At 37.5% G+C, this 15,403-nt stretch overlaps 1 protein-coding gene across 1 annotated transcript in view; it reads right to left on the reverse strand.

Annotated features, from left to right (window-relative positions):
• Positions 1-15,403, reverse strand: part of LOC124614001 (GATOR complex protein NPRL2-like) — a 103,614-nt gene that overhangs the window by 31,488 nt on the left and 56,723 nt on the right. The window contains exon 5 of the mRNA XM_047142811.1: positions 8,605-8,741. Coding sequence (XP_046998767.1) covers positions 8,605-8,741 — 137 coding nt within the window. The remainder of the gene's footprint in view (positions 1-8,604; positions 8,742-15,403) is intronic.

Below are 15,403 nucleotides of genomic sequence, written 5' to 3' on the forward strand. Positions count from 1 at the left end.
TTCGTAGTGCCAGCACAGCAAGGCCATTTTGGTTAGTGTTACAAGGCCAGATCAGTCAATCATCCAGACTGTTGCTCTTGCAACTACTGAAAAGGCTGCTGCCCCTCTTCAGGAACCACACGTTTGTCTGGCCCCTCAACAGATACCCCTCTGTTGTGGTTGCACCTACGGTATGGCTATCTGTATCGCTGAGGCACGCAAGCCTCCCCACCAACGGCAAGGTCCATGGTTCATGGGGGGACATCATATACATATAGGCAAAAAATTTAAGAAAGTGCCAAAATTTCATTGTTTTCTCAGTTCCCTCAAAGGTTTTCGACGTCCAAAACTTGGACTCTATACTATAGACCACTTACACACAACATACTAACAGTTCAGAAAATATCTGTCCCCTGGACTATATAGCTGAGCATGTTGCGAGAATGGAAGGCGGATAAATCTGCACAGCACATCAATGACCATTGGTCTTGCACACCACCCAGTGGAGTACAGTTTCTAGGAGATTTTCCAGACTTAACAGGCAAATGCTACTAGCCTGGTCTCCGATTTCCACTTCAGAAAATATAATACACTAACAGGTGAAAGACAGAGAACAGAGTTTACTCAATTCACAGACAGACTGCACATATAATGTCCCTTCCTTAACTGATATCTGTGTGAAAGGAAGAGCAGCCAGTCACAAAGTAAATGTGTCAAAACCATGAAAAATGGGCCATGTATGATGGAACAAATGCTAGGAAAGAGCGAGTCAACAAGCTGAATAATCAAAACTCACACGTTTTAGAAGACAGGAAAAACGCAGAAAATAAAGATTTTTCACCTCTGTAAAACAAATAATGCAAAAAAACATAATTAATTCATTATTAATGCTATCAGCAATAACATTTATCTCCACCACCATCACTATTATTATAATTATAATGGCTGCTTCTACTGTTAACAACAACAAAAACAACAACAACAACATTTTTTGTTGCTTACAGACTGTTGCAAACCTTTGCACCTGACATAATATCAATGGCATACAAAGTGGCAGCTGCTGTGTAAGAGCTCAAGAGCTTTTGAAGACACTAACTTTCAACATCTTGAGGATTTATTGATTATTTTTATTTGAATGCTCTTAAATGTAAATAGAGGTCACAATCTGAAAGAGAACAGCACTTCTATCGCGCTACTGCTCCTCTATACTCCGTGAAACTTGGCAACAGGGTCACAAGCACACCTTCAGTTGTGCTCATTTTAGGGGGCTTCTGCACATGGGCAACTCACACGATGTAATTGCCTTATGGGCCAAATATGTACGGATTTGATAAACAGTGTGCATGGGTCACAATGTGCACAGCTAGACCTTGCCACTCAACTAGATGTTTACATCAGTGCCACCAAGTGGTAGCACACTGTGGCAGGCTTTTATCTCTGTTTGCTCGGCATAAATCCTACTATACAAATATTTACTATTAAAAACAGTCTTTATCACAATTTACTTATTACAGTGACCGGTTTCGACCACTACTGTGGTCATCTTCAGACCAATGAGTAAGAACCTCCTCCTGCTGAGCAGTGATTCTCCAGTAGTAAATATTTCTAACACATTGATCACTGTCACTCCCATAATGTATTCAAAACTAACTACTAACCAATGATAAGATGCTCTTCACAAGGGAAACTTCCTATCACACCCCCCTCAGATTTAGTGGTAAGAGAGCTCAGTGGACAGCCTGTCGAAAACTGAACATAGATCAAGCATGAAAACATGAAGAAGGCGTACTGAACTGTGAAGAAAAATTAAATAAAATAAAATAGAAACAGAAATAGTGAATGGTCCAAGGCCAAGAAGTGGAATACACAGCAGCCTGAAAGAGCAACAGTGTCATGGTTGAGTAGTTACGGTGTTGGACTACCAACCAGGTGACTCACGTTCAAATCTCCCTCGTGCAAAATTTTCTTTTTTCTGCTGTTCGCTGTATTCCAATTTGGGTCTGTGTCGCAACATAATGTCCATTTGCAACAGTGAGGTGTAAGGCAGGGAACTATAATGACAGTTGTTTCTGCTCACCTACTCTATTAACAGCTGATAGGAAGTGGCTTTCGAATGGGAACTGCAAATGTTCAATAACAAGGGGACAAGTCAACCAAACCCTCCACAGGAAAACACATTTTGTGTGTCATACATTAGTGACAGAATGTGTGTCATATGATATGAATCTCTTATCGACGCACCTAATTTGTAAACCTGGAAGTGAGTAAGATATGCCTCCTCGACCGATTAGGTGTTTGTATGAACATAAATGTGATCACTCGCAAGGACATGTTTGTCACATAAGCTGCTACAAATGAATGCAACAGTTCCACAATCACAGAGTTTCTCTGTGCTCTGTCAAAACACATGTTTTTAACGTTTTTGAAGCTGCAATCCGTTTTGGATGTTTTGACTCTTGAATTCCTTTGTTGCAACATAGAGTTCACACCCATTTATTTGTTGTTTTCATTTCTCTGAGACGTCTATTTGGTAACTCGCCACCTTTCACTATTTATCACATTTACTTGTGACAGTAACGTTTTCTTACCACATGACTCATATTCTGTAACCAATGTATAGTGTGACAGTGGCCAACACTACAGAATGAGAAGAAACATTAAATGACCGGACGGACAGTTCATAATGTTGTGAAAAAAATAATAAAATACAATAAAAATAAATGGCACTAGGAAGCTTTGAATACAGCTCATGCAGTTTACAGTCCAACACTGTGACCACTTAACCACAATGTCATGGCTGTTTAACTTGTTTAGATATTGTACTTGTTAAGCTTGGACTGTTCACTGTTTTTATTTTGCCCTTTTTTTTCAGTTTAGTACACTTCCCTTTTTTCATGCTTGATCTGTGTTCAGTTTTTGATGAGCTATCCACTGGGCCATCTTACCACTAAATCTGAGAGGGGTGTGATGGGGAGTTTCCCTGTCAGGTATGTTAAAGTTGTACTGACAGCAAACCTATTTTGCGGGTTTTCGAATGAGTTATATTAAGTTAAGAATTTTATCATCTAATAATCCATTTGAGGTGCTGAGAATTCTAAGTGCCTAAAGCACATCACAGTTGAGTGTGAGATTGTAGCATTTAGTCATGCTTCTGAAATCCATTGATCTTACGGTGAGTCATGCTTATCTCTGCTGTAGACCCACACTGCATATTTGAAAATTCACGAAAAGCTCTATCATTGGTTTCTTTGATATTCACTTAAATGTGGACTGATGGTGGCATGTTTAGGCCCTTTTGGGTCTCAGTGCCTGATTTGTATCTAGTCAAGTGACCATGTTGACATACATTATTGCTCGAGTTTAATCATTTATGGCTGTTGTGTGCAGTGTGAACACAAGCTATGTTGAATCTATTTTAAATACTAATAGAAAGGAAAAGCTGTGAGGATGGGTCATGAGATGTGCTTAGGTAGCTCAGTCAGTAGAGCACTTGCCCGTGAAAGAAAAAGGCAGCAAGTTCGAGTCTCAATTCGGCACACAGCTGTGATCTACCAGGAAGTTTCATATCAGCGCACACTCTGCTGTAGAGTGAAAATCTCATTCCGAGAGCAAAAAAGGAAATTACTAGGAAAAGTTGGCTGCAAATTAGCTAGGGCCTCCGAGAACAGATCCTTTGATTGAGAGAGTGACGAAATCAAATAAGCACGACTACAACCCAACATTTAACAAGGAAGTGTACAGTTAACACTACTTGTTGCATAAGTGTAGCGTAAGAATATCTGATTTCCAGCCCAGAAGTAAATTCGTGACCTAATATGTCTCTTAGGGATCTAGTACATTTGTCCCCCCACCCAAAAAAAGCACAAAAACTGCCACTTACACAAAAATGTGAAATGGAGAGTTGCAAAAGCTTACACATTATTTCATTACACCCTAAACTGTACTTAATTATGTACAATATAACAAAATTCCACAAAAGCAATTCTTTCTTTTGTCAGATAAGTTATTCATATTATTATTATTTCTTCTTTCTCTTCTCAGACGTTATGTCTGGTCAAAAATGAAAAGTGACGCGGACCTTGATCAAGCATGACTTCCTTTTAACTGTACGGTATATGTTACATTGCATTTAGGAACTTTCGGGTAATTGAACATGTATCAATAATTACAGATTTCTGTAGTTGTATATATACGTTTGGATGTAGCTGTATTGCGTTGATGTGCTGGTGGATATTGTGTGGTATGACTCCTGTAGTTGATAGTATAATTGGTATAATGTCAACTTTATCCTGATGCCACATGTCTTTGACTTCCTCAGCCAGTTGGATGTATTTTTCAATTTTTTCTCCTGTTTTCTTCTGTATATTTGTTGTATTGGGTATGGATGTTTCGATTAGTTGTGTTAATTTCTTCTTTTTATTGGTGAGTATGATGTCAGGTTTGTTATGTGGTGTTGTTTTATCTGTTATAATGGTTCTGTTCCAGTATAATTTGTATTCATCGTTCTCCAGTACGTTTTGTGGTGCATACTTGTATGTGGGAAAGTGTTGTTTTATTATTTTTCTTGTATGGCAAGTTGTTGATGTATTATTTTTGCTACATTGTCATGTCTTCTGGGGTATTCTGTATTTGCTAGTATTGTACATCCGCTTGTGATGTGATCTACTGTTTCTATTTGTTGTTTGCAAAGTCTGCATTTATCTGTTGTGGTATTGGGATCTTTAATAATATGCTTGCTGTAATATCTGGTGTTTATTGTTTGATCCTGTATTGCAATCATGAATCCTTCCGTCTCACTGTATATATTGCCTTTTCTTAGCCATGTGTTGGATGCGTCTTTATCGATGTGTGGCTGTGTTAGATGATACGGGTGCTTGCCATGTAGTGTTTTCTTTTTCCAATTTACTTTCTTTATGTCTGTTGATGTTATCTGATCTAAAGAGTTGTAGAAGTGGTTATGAAATTGCAGTGGTGTAGCCGATGTATTTATAGAAGTGAGTGCTTTGTGTATTTTGCTAGTTTCTGCTCGTTCTATAAAGAATTTTCTTAAATTGTCTACCTGTCCATAATGTAGGTTTTTTATATCGAAAAATCCCCTTCCTCCTTCCTTTCTGCTTAATGTGATCTTTCTGTTGCTGAATGTATGTGATGTATTGTATATTTGTGGCATTGTGATCGTGTAAGTGTATTGAGTGCTTCTAGGTCTGTGTTACTCCATTTCACTACTCCAAATGAGTAGGTCAATATTGGTATAGCATAAGTATTTATAGCTTTTGTCTTGTTTCTTGCTGTCAATTCTGTTTTCAGTTTTTTTGTTAGTCTTTGTCTATATTTTTCTTTTAGTTTTTCTTTAATATTTGTATTATCTATTCCTATTTTTTTTGTCTGTATCCTAGATATTTATAGGCATCTGTTTTTTCCATCGCTTCTATGGAGTCGCTGTGGTTATCCAATATGTAATCTTCTTGTTTAGTGTGTTTTCCCTTGACTATGCTATTTTTCTTACGTTTGTCTGTTCCAAAAGCCGTATTTATATCATTGTTGAAAGCTTCTGTTATCTTTAGTAATTGGTGAGTTGTTGATTGGTTGCTGCCAGTAGTTTTAGATCATCCATGTATAGCAAATGTGTAATTTTGTGTGGGTATGTTCCAGTAATATTATATCCATAATTTGTATTATTTAGCATTTTGGAGAGTGGGTTCAGAGCAAGACAGAACCAGAAAGGACTTAATGAGTCTCCTTGGTATATTCCACACTTAATCTGTATTGGCTGTGATGTGATATTATTTGAATTTGTTTGGATATTAAGTGTGGTTTTCCAATTTTTCATTACTATGTTTAGGAACTGTATCAATTTAGGATCTACTTTGTATATTTCCAATATCTGTAGCAACCATGAGTGGGGTACACTATCAAAAGCTTTTTAGTAATCAATGTATGCATAGTGCAGCGACCTTTGTTTAGTTTTAGCTTGATATGTCACCTCTGTATCTATTACCAGTTGCTCTTTACATCCTCGTGCTCCTTTGCAGCAGCCTTTTTGTTCTTCATTTATAATTTTGTTCTGTGTTGTATGTGTCATTAATTTCTGTGTAATGACTGAAGTTAATATTTTGTATATTGTTGGTAGGCATGTTATGGGGCAATATTTTGCTGGGTTTGCTGTGTCTGCTTGATCTTTAGGTTTCAGATAAGTTATTCCTTGTGTAAGTGTATCAGGGAATATGTATGGGTCTGCAATGTAACTGTTAAATAATTTAGTTAGATGTGAATGTGTTGAGGTGAACTTCTTTAGCCAGAAATTTGCTATTTTATCATTTCCAGGGGCTTTCCAATTGTGCGTAGAATTAATTGCTCGGGTGACTTCATATTGCAAAATTATCATTTCAGGCATTTGTGGTATCATCTTGTATGTGTCTGTTTCTGCTCGTATCGACCGTGCATGTCTATTATGTTGTACCAGGTTTGATCATATGTTGCTCCAAAAGTGTTCCATGTCTGTCATGTTTGCTGGATTGTCTATTTTAATTTGTGTGTTATCTATTGTCTGGTAAATTTTCTTTTGGTTTGTGTTGAATGTTTGGTTTTGTTTTCTTCTATTTTCACTTTTTTTTGTATCTTCTAAGTTGTTTGGCCAATGCTTGTAATTTCTGCTTCTTTTCATCTAATTGCTCTATCGCTTCTTGTTGCGAGATTTTACCTAACCTTTTTCGTTTTTTGTCTGATATTTCATTTCTTATAAACTGTGTTAGCTGTCCGATGTCTTTTCTCAGTTTTTCTATTCTGATCTGTACCCTGTGTTGCCATGCTGGTTTTGTGGGTTTCTTCTGTGTGTTGGTTGGTTCTGATCTCTGCCTAGTGTGTATATTTAGTGTAGTGTGTGCTCCTACATAAACCAGTAGTTGTAATCTTCCATAGTTGTATTTTCATTTATTTTGTTGTGTATGATTGTGCTGATAGTTGTTATTGTTGTTTCAACTTGTGGGTTATTTGGTGGTCTATGCAAGAATGGTCTAATGTCTGTATTTGTGTCTTTGTATTCTATATATGTCAACTGAAATTTTTCTTCTATATCTAACATGTGTGTCACTTCATGTTCTATTTGTGCTTGTTCTGGTGGCTGTCTTAAGATTTCGTTTTTTTCTGATTGTTTAATTGATGCGTGTTGTTCTTTGTTTGATTGCTCTGGGATGTTTGAGTCCATTACTGTATTTTCTTCTTCTTCTGACTGCACATTATTTTGTTCCAGTATTTGTTGTACTTGTTGTTTGATGTTTTCTAATTCTGTCTGGGGTATCCTGTTATTTTTGATTATTACATGGATCTGATCAGCTAGTCGTTGTTCTGTTAAAAATTTTAATTCTGGGTATCTGGTAATAAATTTTGTGTATACTTGTGATCTGTATCCAGTTGTGTTGGTTCCTAAGTTTGTTGTTTGGTAATAACAGAACATGAGGTGTCGGTTAACTTCATCTGATCATCTCATCCTCTGCTTTTGTTTTCCTTCTATTATTATTATTATTATTATTATTATTATTATTATTATTACTAATGTTTTTATTATTATTGGCAGTGGCTGTAGTTGTAAATTTGTTGATAAGTGTAACTGTTATATAGCATATGATATTAATTTCATGCTCTCAAACTGATCTGATAAGAATCTCAGTAAATGAGCTTACTATGCCTACTTTCATTCACTGCTTTCGTATGGCATCATATTCTGGGGTAATTCATCGTTGAGTAGAAAAGTATTCATTGCCCAAAAACGTGTAATCAGAATAATTGCTGGAGCCCACCCACGTTCAACCTGCAGACATCTATTTAAGGATCTAGGGATCCTCACAGTAACCTCACAGTATATATACTCACTGATGAAATTTGTTGTTAATAATCCAACCCAGTTCAAAAGTAATAGCAGTGTGCATAGCTATAACACGAGGAGAAAGGATGATCTTCACTATGCAGGGTTCAATCTGACTTTGGACAGAAAGGGGTAAATTATGCTGCCACAAAAGTCTTTGGTCACCTACCAAACAGCATCAAAAGTCTGACAGATAGCCAACCAACATTTAAAAGTAAATTAAAAGAATTTCTAGATGACAACTCCTCCTACTCATTGGCTGAATTTTTAGATATAAATTAAGGGAGGGGGGGAAAAAAACCAACTTAAACATTAGTGTCATGCAATATTTTGTGTACTGTAATATCTTGTACAGACATCTTTTATTAACCTGACACGTTCCACATCATCACGAAGTGTCGTATTCATGATCTATGGAACAAGTATTAATCTAATCTAATCTAATCTAAAAAGTTGTGAACACCCATTATGAATACTCATGAGCTGCCACTGGGTGTACACATTTAGCATCTTGAATGACACTATTCTATTGAATATGTCTTGATATATTCATGAAGAGTACAGCATCATATTTCTGTTAATGATCACAATGAGATAAGAAATAGAATATAGACTCAGTGCCAGCACATAACCAGATCTTCACAAATAACACCATAGGGACTCCCTTATTTAGCATCCTTATCAAATGGGAGAATCACAAACCAATAGGAAAGATATGTGAGCAGTCCCAGTTGTGAATGGTGACATTATCTGAAGAACCTTACTTGGTTTGTAGTGAGGTCCCATTGCTCTGAACGGAACGTGTTCTGATCTTGAATGAATATTGGGACATGATGATCTTCTACAGGTTCAGGATCATGAGATATGCGAATCACTTTAAGGTGTGTTGTTGTGGTACCCTCTGCAAGAAGAAAGAAATAGTGTTGAAAATGTAAAATAGTGCTGTAAGTTTCAAAGAACAGGCCAGAACAACAGGTCAAGATAAGGAAATTATCATTCACAAGATTTATTTCTTAAATAATCATTTTTGGTTTATGAAATATTTTTCCATTATATAAGTTCACACTTATGACAAACACTTCCCAGTAACTTCAATAATGATGCTTTCCAGTGGTTAGTTAAAGTTCTGTGTTTTGTTCAGTCCAAACACTGATTTGATGCAGCTCTCCAAATTAGTCTATCCTATGCAAGCCTTTTCATCTCTGCCTAAGTTCTGCGAACTACATCCACTAGAACCTGTGACAAACACTTCAGAAAAGAGTACCTAACAATATAATTTATAGACTGTCTTAACATATTTATCTTTTTTGAACAAAGTTTATCTCAGTGCCATTTTCATTTTACTACCCACATAACACAACTCCTCTACTTCTTTCAGCCTATCATTCCTCACATTATCACCTGGAGTATAATTCTTAGGCTTGTTAGTATTATTGACAATATTCACTTTATAACCTATTTTCAAGAAACACTCCATTTCATTCAACTTGTCTTACAAATCCTTTGCCATATCTGACAGAATTGCAATGACTCTGACAAATGCCAAAAGTTTTTCCTTTTTTTTTTTTTTAGATTTACTTTCATTCCAATTGATCCTTAGTGAGGAGGTCCTCCAGGATGTAAGGCATGTCAGGGAAACAGTAATACATGACAAATATTTACAACTAAAACAAGTAAGCTAAGGTACCTTTCACAGGTTCCAAGTGGAATGAGTGTCTTTTCTTCTTTTCTTTTCTTTCTCTCTCTCTCTCTCTCTCTCTCTCTCTCTCTCTTTTTTTATTTAATGAACACTATAATAAAGGATCATTTTACAACACTCATTTACTAAGATCACATTAATTCACTGAATTTAAAATTTAAAAAAAATGTTTTTTATTTATAAGGTAATGAAATATAATAGAACAACCACAATACTTATTTACAATGAACAAATTACTGCACTGAAATGGTGCAGAAATTAGATTGTACTACTTTTTACACACACACACACACACACACACACACACACACACACACACACACAAATCAGTTGGTTCTACTGAGAAACTCATCAATGGAGTAGGAGGAGTTGGCCACCAATAAATCCTTTACACTTCTCTTAAACTGAATTTCATTTGTTGTTAAGCTTTTTATGGCTGCTGGCAAGTTATTGAAAATGTGTGTTCCTGAATAATGCACACCTTTTTGTACAAGAGTAAGTTGACTTTAAAATCTTGTGAAGATTATTCTTATTTGTAGTACTGATTCCATGAACTGAGCTGTTGGTTTGAAAAAGTGATATATTTTTAATGATAAATTTCATTAAGGAATAAATATATAGGGAAGCAGTAGTTTGTATCCCTAGTTCCCTAAACAGACCTCTGCAGGATGTTCTTCAGTTCACAGCACATATAACATTAATCCTTCTTCCAAATTTCACTTCAGTTTCCTTTATAGCTTGCTCTGTGTGCAGCTTGAATAACACAAGGGATAGACTACAAGCATATCTCACTCCCTTCTCAACTACTGCTTCCCTTTCACATCCTTAGTCTCTTATAACTGAAGTCCAGTTTCTGTGCATCTTTTCACTTCCCGTAACTTATTCCCGCTGCCTTGAGAATTCCAAAGAGTTTATTCCAGTCAACATCATTAAAAGCTTTGTCTAAATCTACAAACTTAGGTTTGGGTTTCTTCAGCCAAGTCTCCTAAAGTCAGTCTTAGGATTAGTATTGCCTCACATGTTCTTACATTTCTGTGAAACCCAAACTCGTCTTCTCTAAGTTTGGCTTCTACCAGTCTTCTCCATTCTACAACTATGATTTATTAAACTAATGCTTCAGTAATATTCACACCAGTCAGCACCTTCTTTCTTTAGAATTAAGATTATTACATGCTTCTTTAAGTCTTAGGGAATAGTGTATATCTTGTATACTAGGTAGAATAGTAATGTCATGGTTGGTTCTCACAAGGATCTCAGTAATTCTGAGGGAATGTTGCCTACTCCATGCACATTCTTTCAACTTGTGATATTACACAAGAAGAATTTGACAGAGTACTAAAAAACACATCTCCCTACTTCATCTGCATCCAATTCCTTTTCCATTTCCATAACAACGTCTTCAAGTCTGTTTCATTTTTACAGCCCTTCTGTACTGTGAAACACAACTAAAGGGTCACTTTTTTGAAACCTCATAACTGTCTCCCAGTGTGACACACAAGTCTGAAATTTGACTCAAAGGTGCCCACAGCCTTCTCCTATAATAGTGCAAAAGCATGGCCACCTGCAACATATCACCTTCAGACTCATCAATGTTTCAGACAGCAAGCTCTCAACACATGCAAAAAAGGTCTAGAGCTCAGAATTTCATGTGAGCTATAAGACGGGTTAATGATGTCACATTGGAACAAATTTCACCACAATTCTGCCCAACAGCATCTTGGACGAGTCACATGACAGGAAAGTTATCACACCCCTTCTTACACACATTTCACCCATTCTTTCAATGCCTCTGCAATGCAGATCAGAATCGCAATGCCTAGCACTGAATTGCATGGCATATGACCTCCAAATCATGTGACAACCCACAATATGGCGCTGAGCAGAACTGTGGTAAAATTTGGTGCTAATGTGACATTGTTAACCCACCTTACACTTCACATAAACTTCTGAGATTTTGCCTTTTTTTTAGTATATGCTGACACCTTGCTGTTCAAAGCACCGCCAATCCTGGGGGTGATGTCGCAGGCCACCATGCTTTTAACCATTATAGAGGAATGTTGTAGGACCTTCAAGTCAAATTTCAGACTTTTGCATCCCAACAGGGTTTTGAAAATGTGACTAACTGTGTTGCACAGTGTATATATTTCTTCCACCATTCAGTCTTCTCTTCTTTGCTTTGTCTTGGCTTGCCCTCTGGGCTTTTGATATTCATAGAGGTGCTTCTCTTTCTCCAAAAGTTTCTTGTTAGAGAAATCTGAATCAGAAATTGTATGTACTTTAAGAATGGCAGACCACAGGGAGTATAGTTTGGATATACGTTAATGTAAAGATTAATCACATAAATGTGAAGTAATGAAGAGCTATTGGAGATGGTGATGGGAGTTAAGGTATTAAAAAAAGGGGTGTATGTGGGTGTAGGACAAAGCCTAACAGAGACTGAGCCTAAGAGGGTTCTGGAGGCATGTGTTGTAGGGACGATACTCATCTGCACAATTCAAAGAAGCTGATATTGGAAAGGGATGTACAAAGTTGCTCCAAACTGAATTTGTCACGAAGCAGCCACTGAAGTCAAATATGTTACGCTCAGCAGCATACTTTGCCCCTGGGCAGTTAACTTGGCTCTATGCCACAAATGAGTGTGTTTATGTATTCATGTGGACAGCTGATTGGTAGTCATACTTTTTGCACAAATCCTGAAACAGCCCACATCACTTTTTTATTCATTTCTGATTACCCATTTCAGTAAAACCACCTTTAGACCAGAATGTGTTGAGATGGGAACATTGGCAGGATTGATGTAGTAGTAACTCATTCTGAACACAGAAGTATGGACTCGGCAAGTTCATGCACTCACTAGGCCAAAATCTGAAGACTGCTTCAAGGCCAGTTTTTCACAATCAGTCGCTGAAGTTCCAGAGATACACTGTTCAAAATTATTGATATGCATTTTGTCATGTTACCGAATTTCATTTCACATCTACATCTGTACCCCACAAGCCACATTACTGTATGTGGTGAAAGGTGTTTCTGATACCATTATCAGTACTCCTTTTCCTCTTCCAATCATAAATAGTGTGTGGGTTGAATGACTATCGGTAATCCTCCAAAGGAACTCTTATTTTCATCTTCAACAACTCTTATTTATCTCATTTTCCTGTCAAGGTCAAGTCATGACATGTGGGATGACATAATATGCAGCCAGCCACTCTTCTTGAAAGATTCAGACTCAGGCTTTTAATAGTAAACCTCTCTGTGATCCACAACACCTCTCTTGTTGAGCACCTCCATAATAGCCTCATTCTTTGTATACAAGCCCATGATAAAATGCACCAATCTTCTTTTGATCTTCTTTATTTTTCTCCATTACTCCTAACCAACAAGAGTCACAGATTGATGAGCAATACTTGTGAATCAATCAGATTAGTATTTTGTAGATAGTTCTTTCATGGATGAATTACATTTCCTCAGGATTTTTTCCATGAATCTGTCTGTTGTCTGTTTTTCTGTAATTAGTTTTGTGTGATCATTCTGCTTTAGGTCAATTTGGATAGATACTCTTAGGTTGGATAGATACTTGGATAGCTACTCCTATCGTTGTTACAGTTTCCATTTTTCACCACTGCATAATCAACAGTTACAGGTCTTTCTGCTGTTTATGTGCAAAATATCACATTTATTTAAATTCAGGGTCAACTGATAATCCTTGGGTCAAGCAACAAACATCTGTAGGCTTCAACTGGATATCGTTTAAGTTTTCTGGTGTTTCTGCTTTCCTACATACAACAGAATCATCTAAAAACAGTTTCATGGAGCTTCCTGCGCTATCCACCAATCCTATAACAGTGCCTTGGGGAGTTCCAGAAGTTACTTTTATTTCTAATTATTTCTCACCCTTACAAATAATGGGTTGAATTATATCTGCTAGGTAGTTCTGAATCCAGTTACAAAGATGATCCAATACTTTGTAACGTCTTTTTTTTTGTTAATTAAGGACACTGCAGAAATGTCCTGAATGCCTTTTGACCACTTAAAGACCATGCCATCAGTATGTTTGCTGTCTGCACCTTGTCAGTGGACAGAGAGACTGAGTTTCACAATATCTTTGTTTGTGAAATCCATGTTGATTTCCACAGAGGAGATTTTTGTTCTACAGAATGGTCACAATATATGAGCATGAATGGCTTATAACTACATATGAGGCCTGTTTAAAAAGTATCTGACCTTTGGCCAGAAAAAATATTTCAAATACCTGACGGGGTTGGGACCCTAATCCCCTTCAAAGTAAGCCCCTTGTGCTTGCACACACTTAGCCCACCAATCCTTCCACAGCCGGAAACACTTCTGGACGTCTTCTTTTGGAATGGTGTTCAGCTCCGTTGTCGTGTTCTGAATTATCTCTTCTCTACTCTCAAAATGGGATCCTTTCGGCGGAGCCTTTAATTTTGGAAACAAGTTGCAAGGAGCCATGTCTGGAGAATAGGGAGGTTGGTAAACAACTGGAATTCCATGTTTGGCCAAGAGATTTTGGATCAAGTGGAATGAATGTGTGGGAGCATTGTCGTGATGCAGTTGCCAGTTTTTTGCTGTCCACATGCCTGGTCTTTTGTGCCGAACTGCATCACGGAGAACACCTTGATAGTACTCCTTTGTCACTGTTTATCTTTCCGGTGCGTATTCGTGATGCACAATTTCAGGGAAATCACAGAAGACAGTCAACATCACTTTGATTTTGCTTCGTACCTGCTGCACTTTCTTTGGCCTTGGAGACACGGGATGCTTCCATTGAGATGACTGTCTTTTTTTTCTGGGTTTTACCTGTACACCCATGACTCATCTCCAGTTATCACGGTGTTCAAAAACCCAGGATCAGTGTTGATGGTGTCCAGAAGGTCCCGTGCAACGTCAAAACGGAGGTCTTTTTGTTCTGGCGACAACAACTTGGGCACGAATTTCGCAGCCACTCAGTGCATGTTCAAAGCATCACGCAAAATTGCATGTGCAGAATCTTTAAGTCACTAAAACCTCTTGGGCAATCTCCCACATGGTCAAATGATCTGCCATCACCAAATTTTGAACCCTCTCAACAACAGCTGCATCCGAGCAGTTTGGGGCCTGCCAAAACGCTGGTCACTCTCCACTGATGTGCGGCCATTTTTGAATCGGTTGAACCACTCCTTAATTTGTGTTACACTCATCGCATCTTCTCCAAACACCTGCTGAATCTTTCGAATTGTCTTGCTTTGAGAATCACCAAGCATTAGACAAAATCTGATGCAGTATCTTTGCTCAACACGTTCAGTCATCTCGAGAGAATTGGTAATCCGAAGAACGCGTTGTGTAGCACCTCACTCAGCATCCGACAGGCAGCGACTGATGTGCTCGAAGGTGGGGACAAAATTCACTCGCGCCTAAAGGTCTCTTCCTTTACTGTGTACAGTGGTGCCACACTATTGTCTCTATTTTTCACGGGAAAATCAAATGTCAGATACTTTTTAGACAGACCTCGTATGTGTGTCTATCTGATGATACTTCTTGAAAATGAGAATGATCTGTGCTTCTTACCTATCTTTTGAATCATTCATTGCTCCAGAAAGCTGCGAGAAAATGATACTAGGAGGAGGGCAACTTCTTGTATATTACTTTATAGATTCATACAGATACGTCATCATTACAGTTGCCTTTCCTCTGTTTATGAGATAGCCTATCCAATATCTGTTATTTCACATTTATGCAAAGATAAAAAAGGAACCATATTGTGATCTTCTGCAGCTAAACAGCTTAAGAGGATTGATTTTGGTTTGCAGCCTTCTATCTGATCTTCTACCATAAAACAGTTCCAAAGATTGGATTCAGTATTTTGTCCA

The sequence above is a fragment of the Schistocerca americana genome, chromosome 1, assembly GCF_021461395.2.
Source record: "Schistocerca americana isolate TAMUIC-IGC-003095 chromosome 1, iqSchAmer2.1, whole genome shotgun sequence".
Taxonomy (NCBI): Eukaryota; Metazoa; Arthropoda; class Insecta; order Orthoptera; family Acrididae; genus Schistocerca; species Schistocerca americana.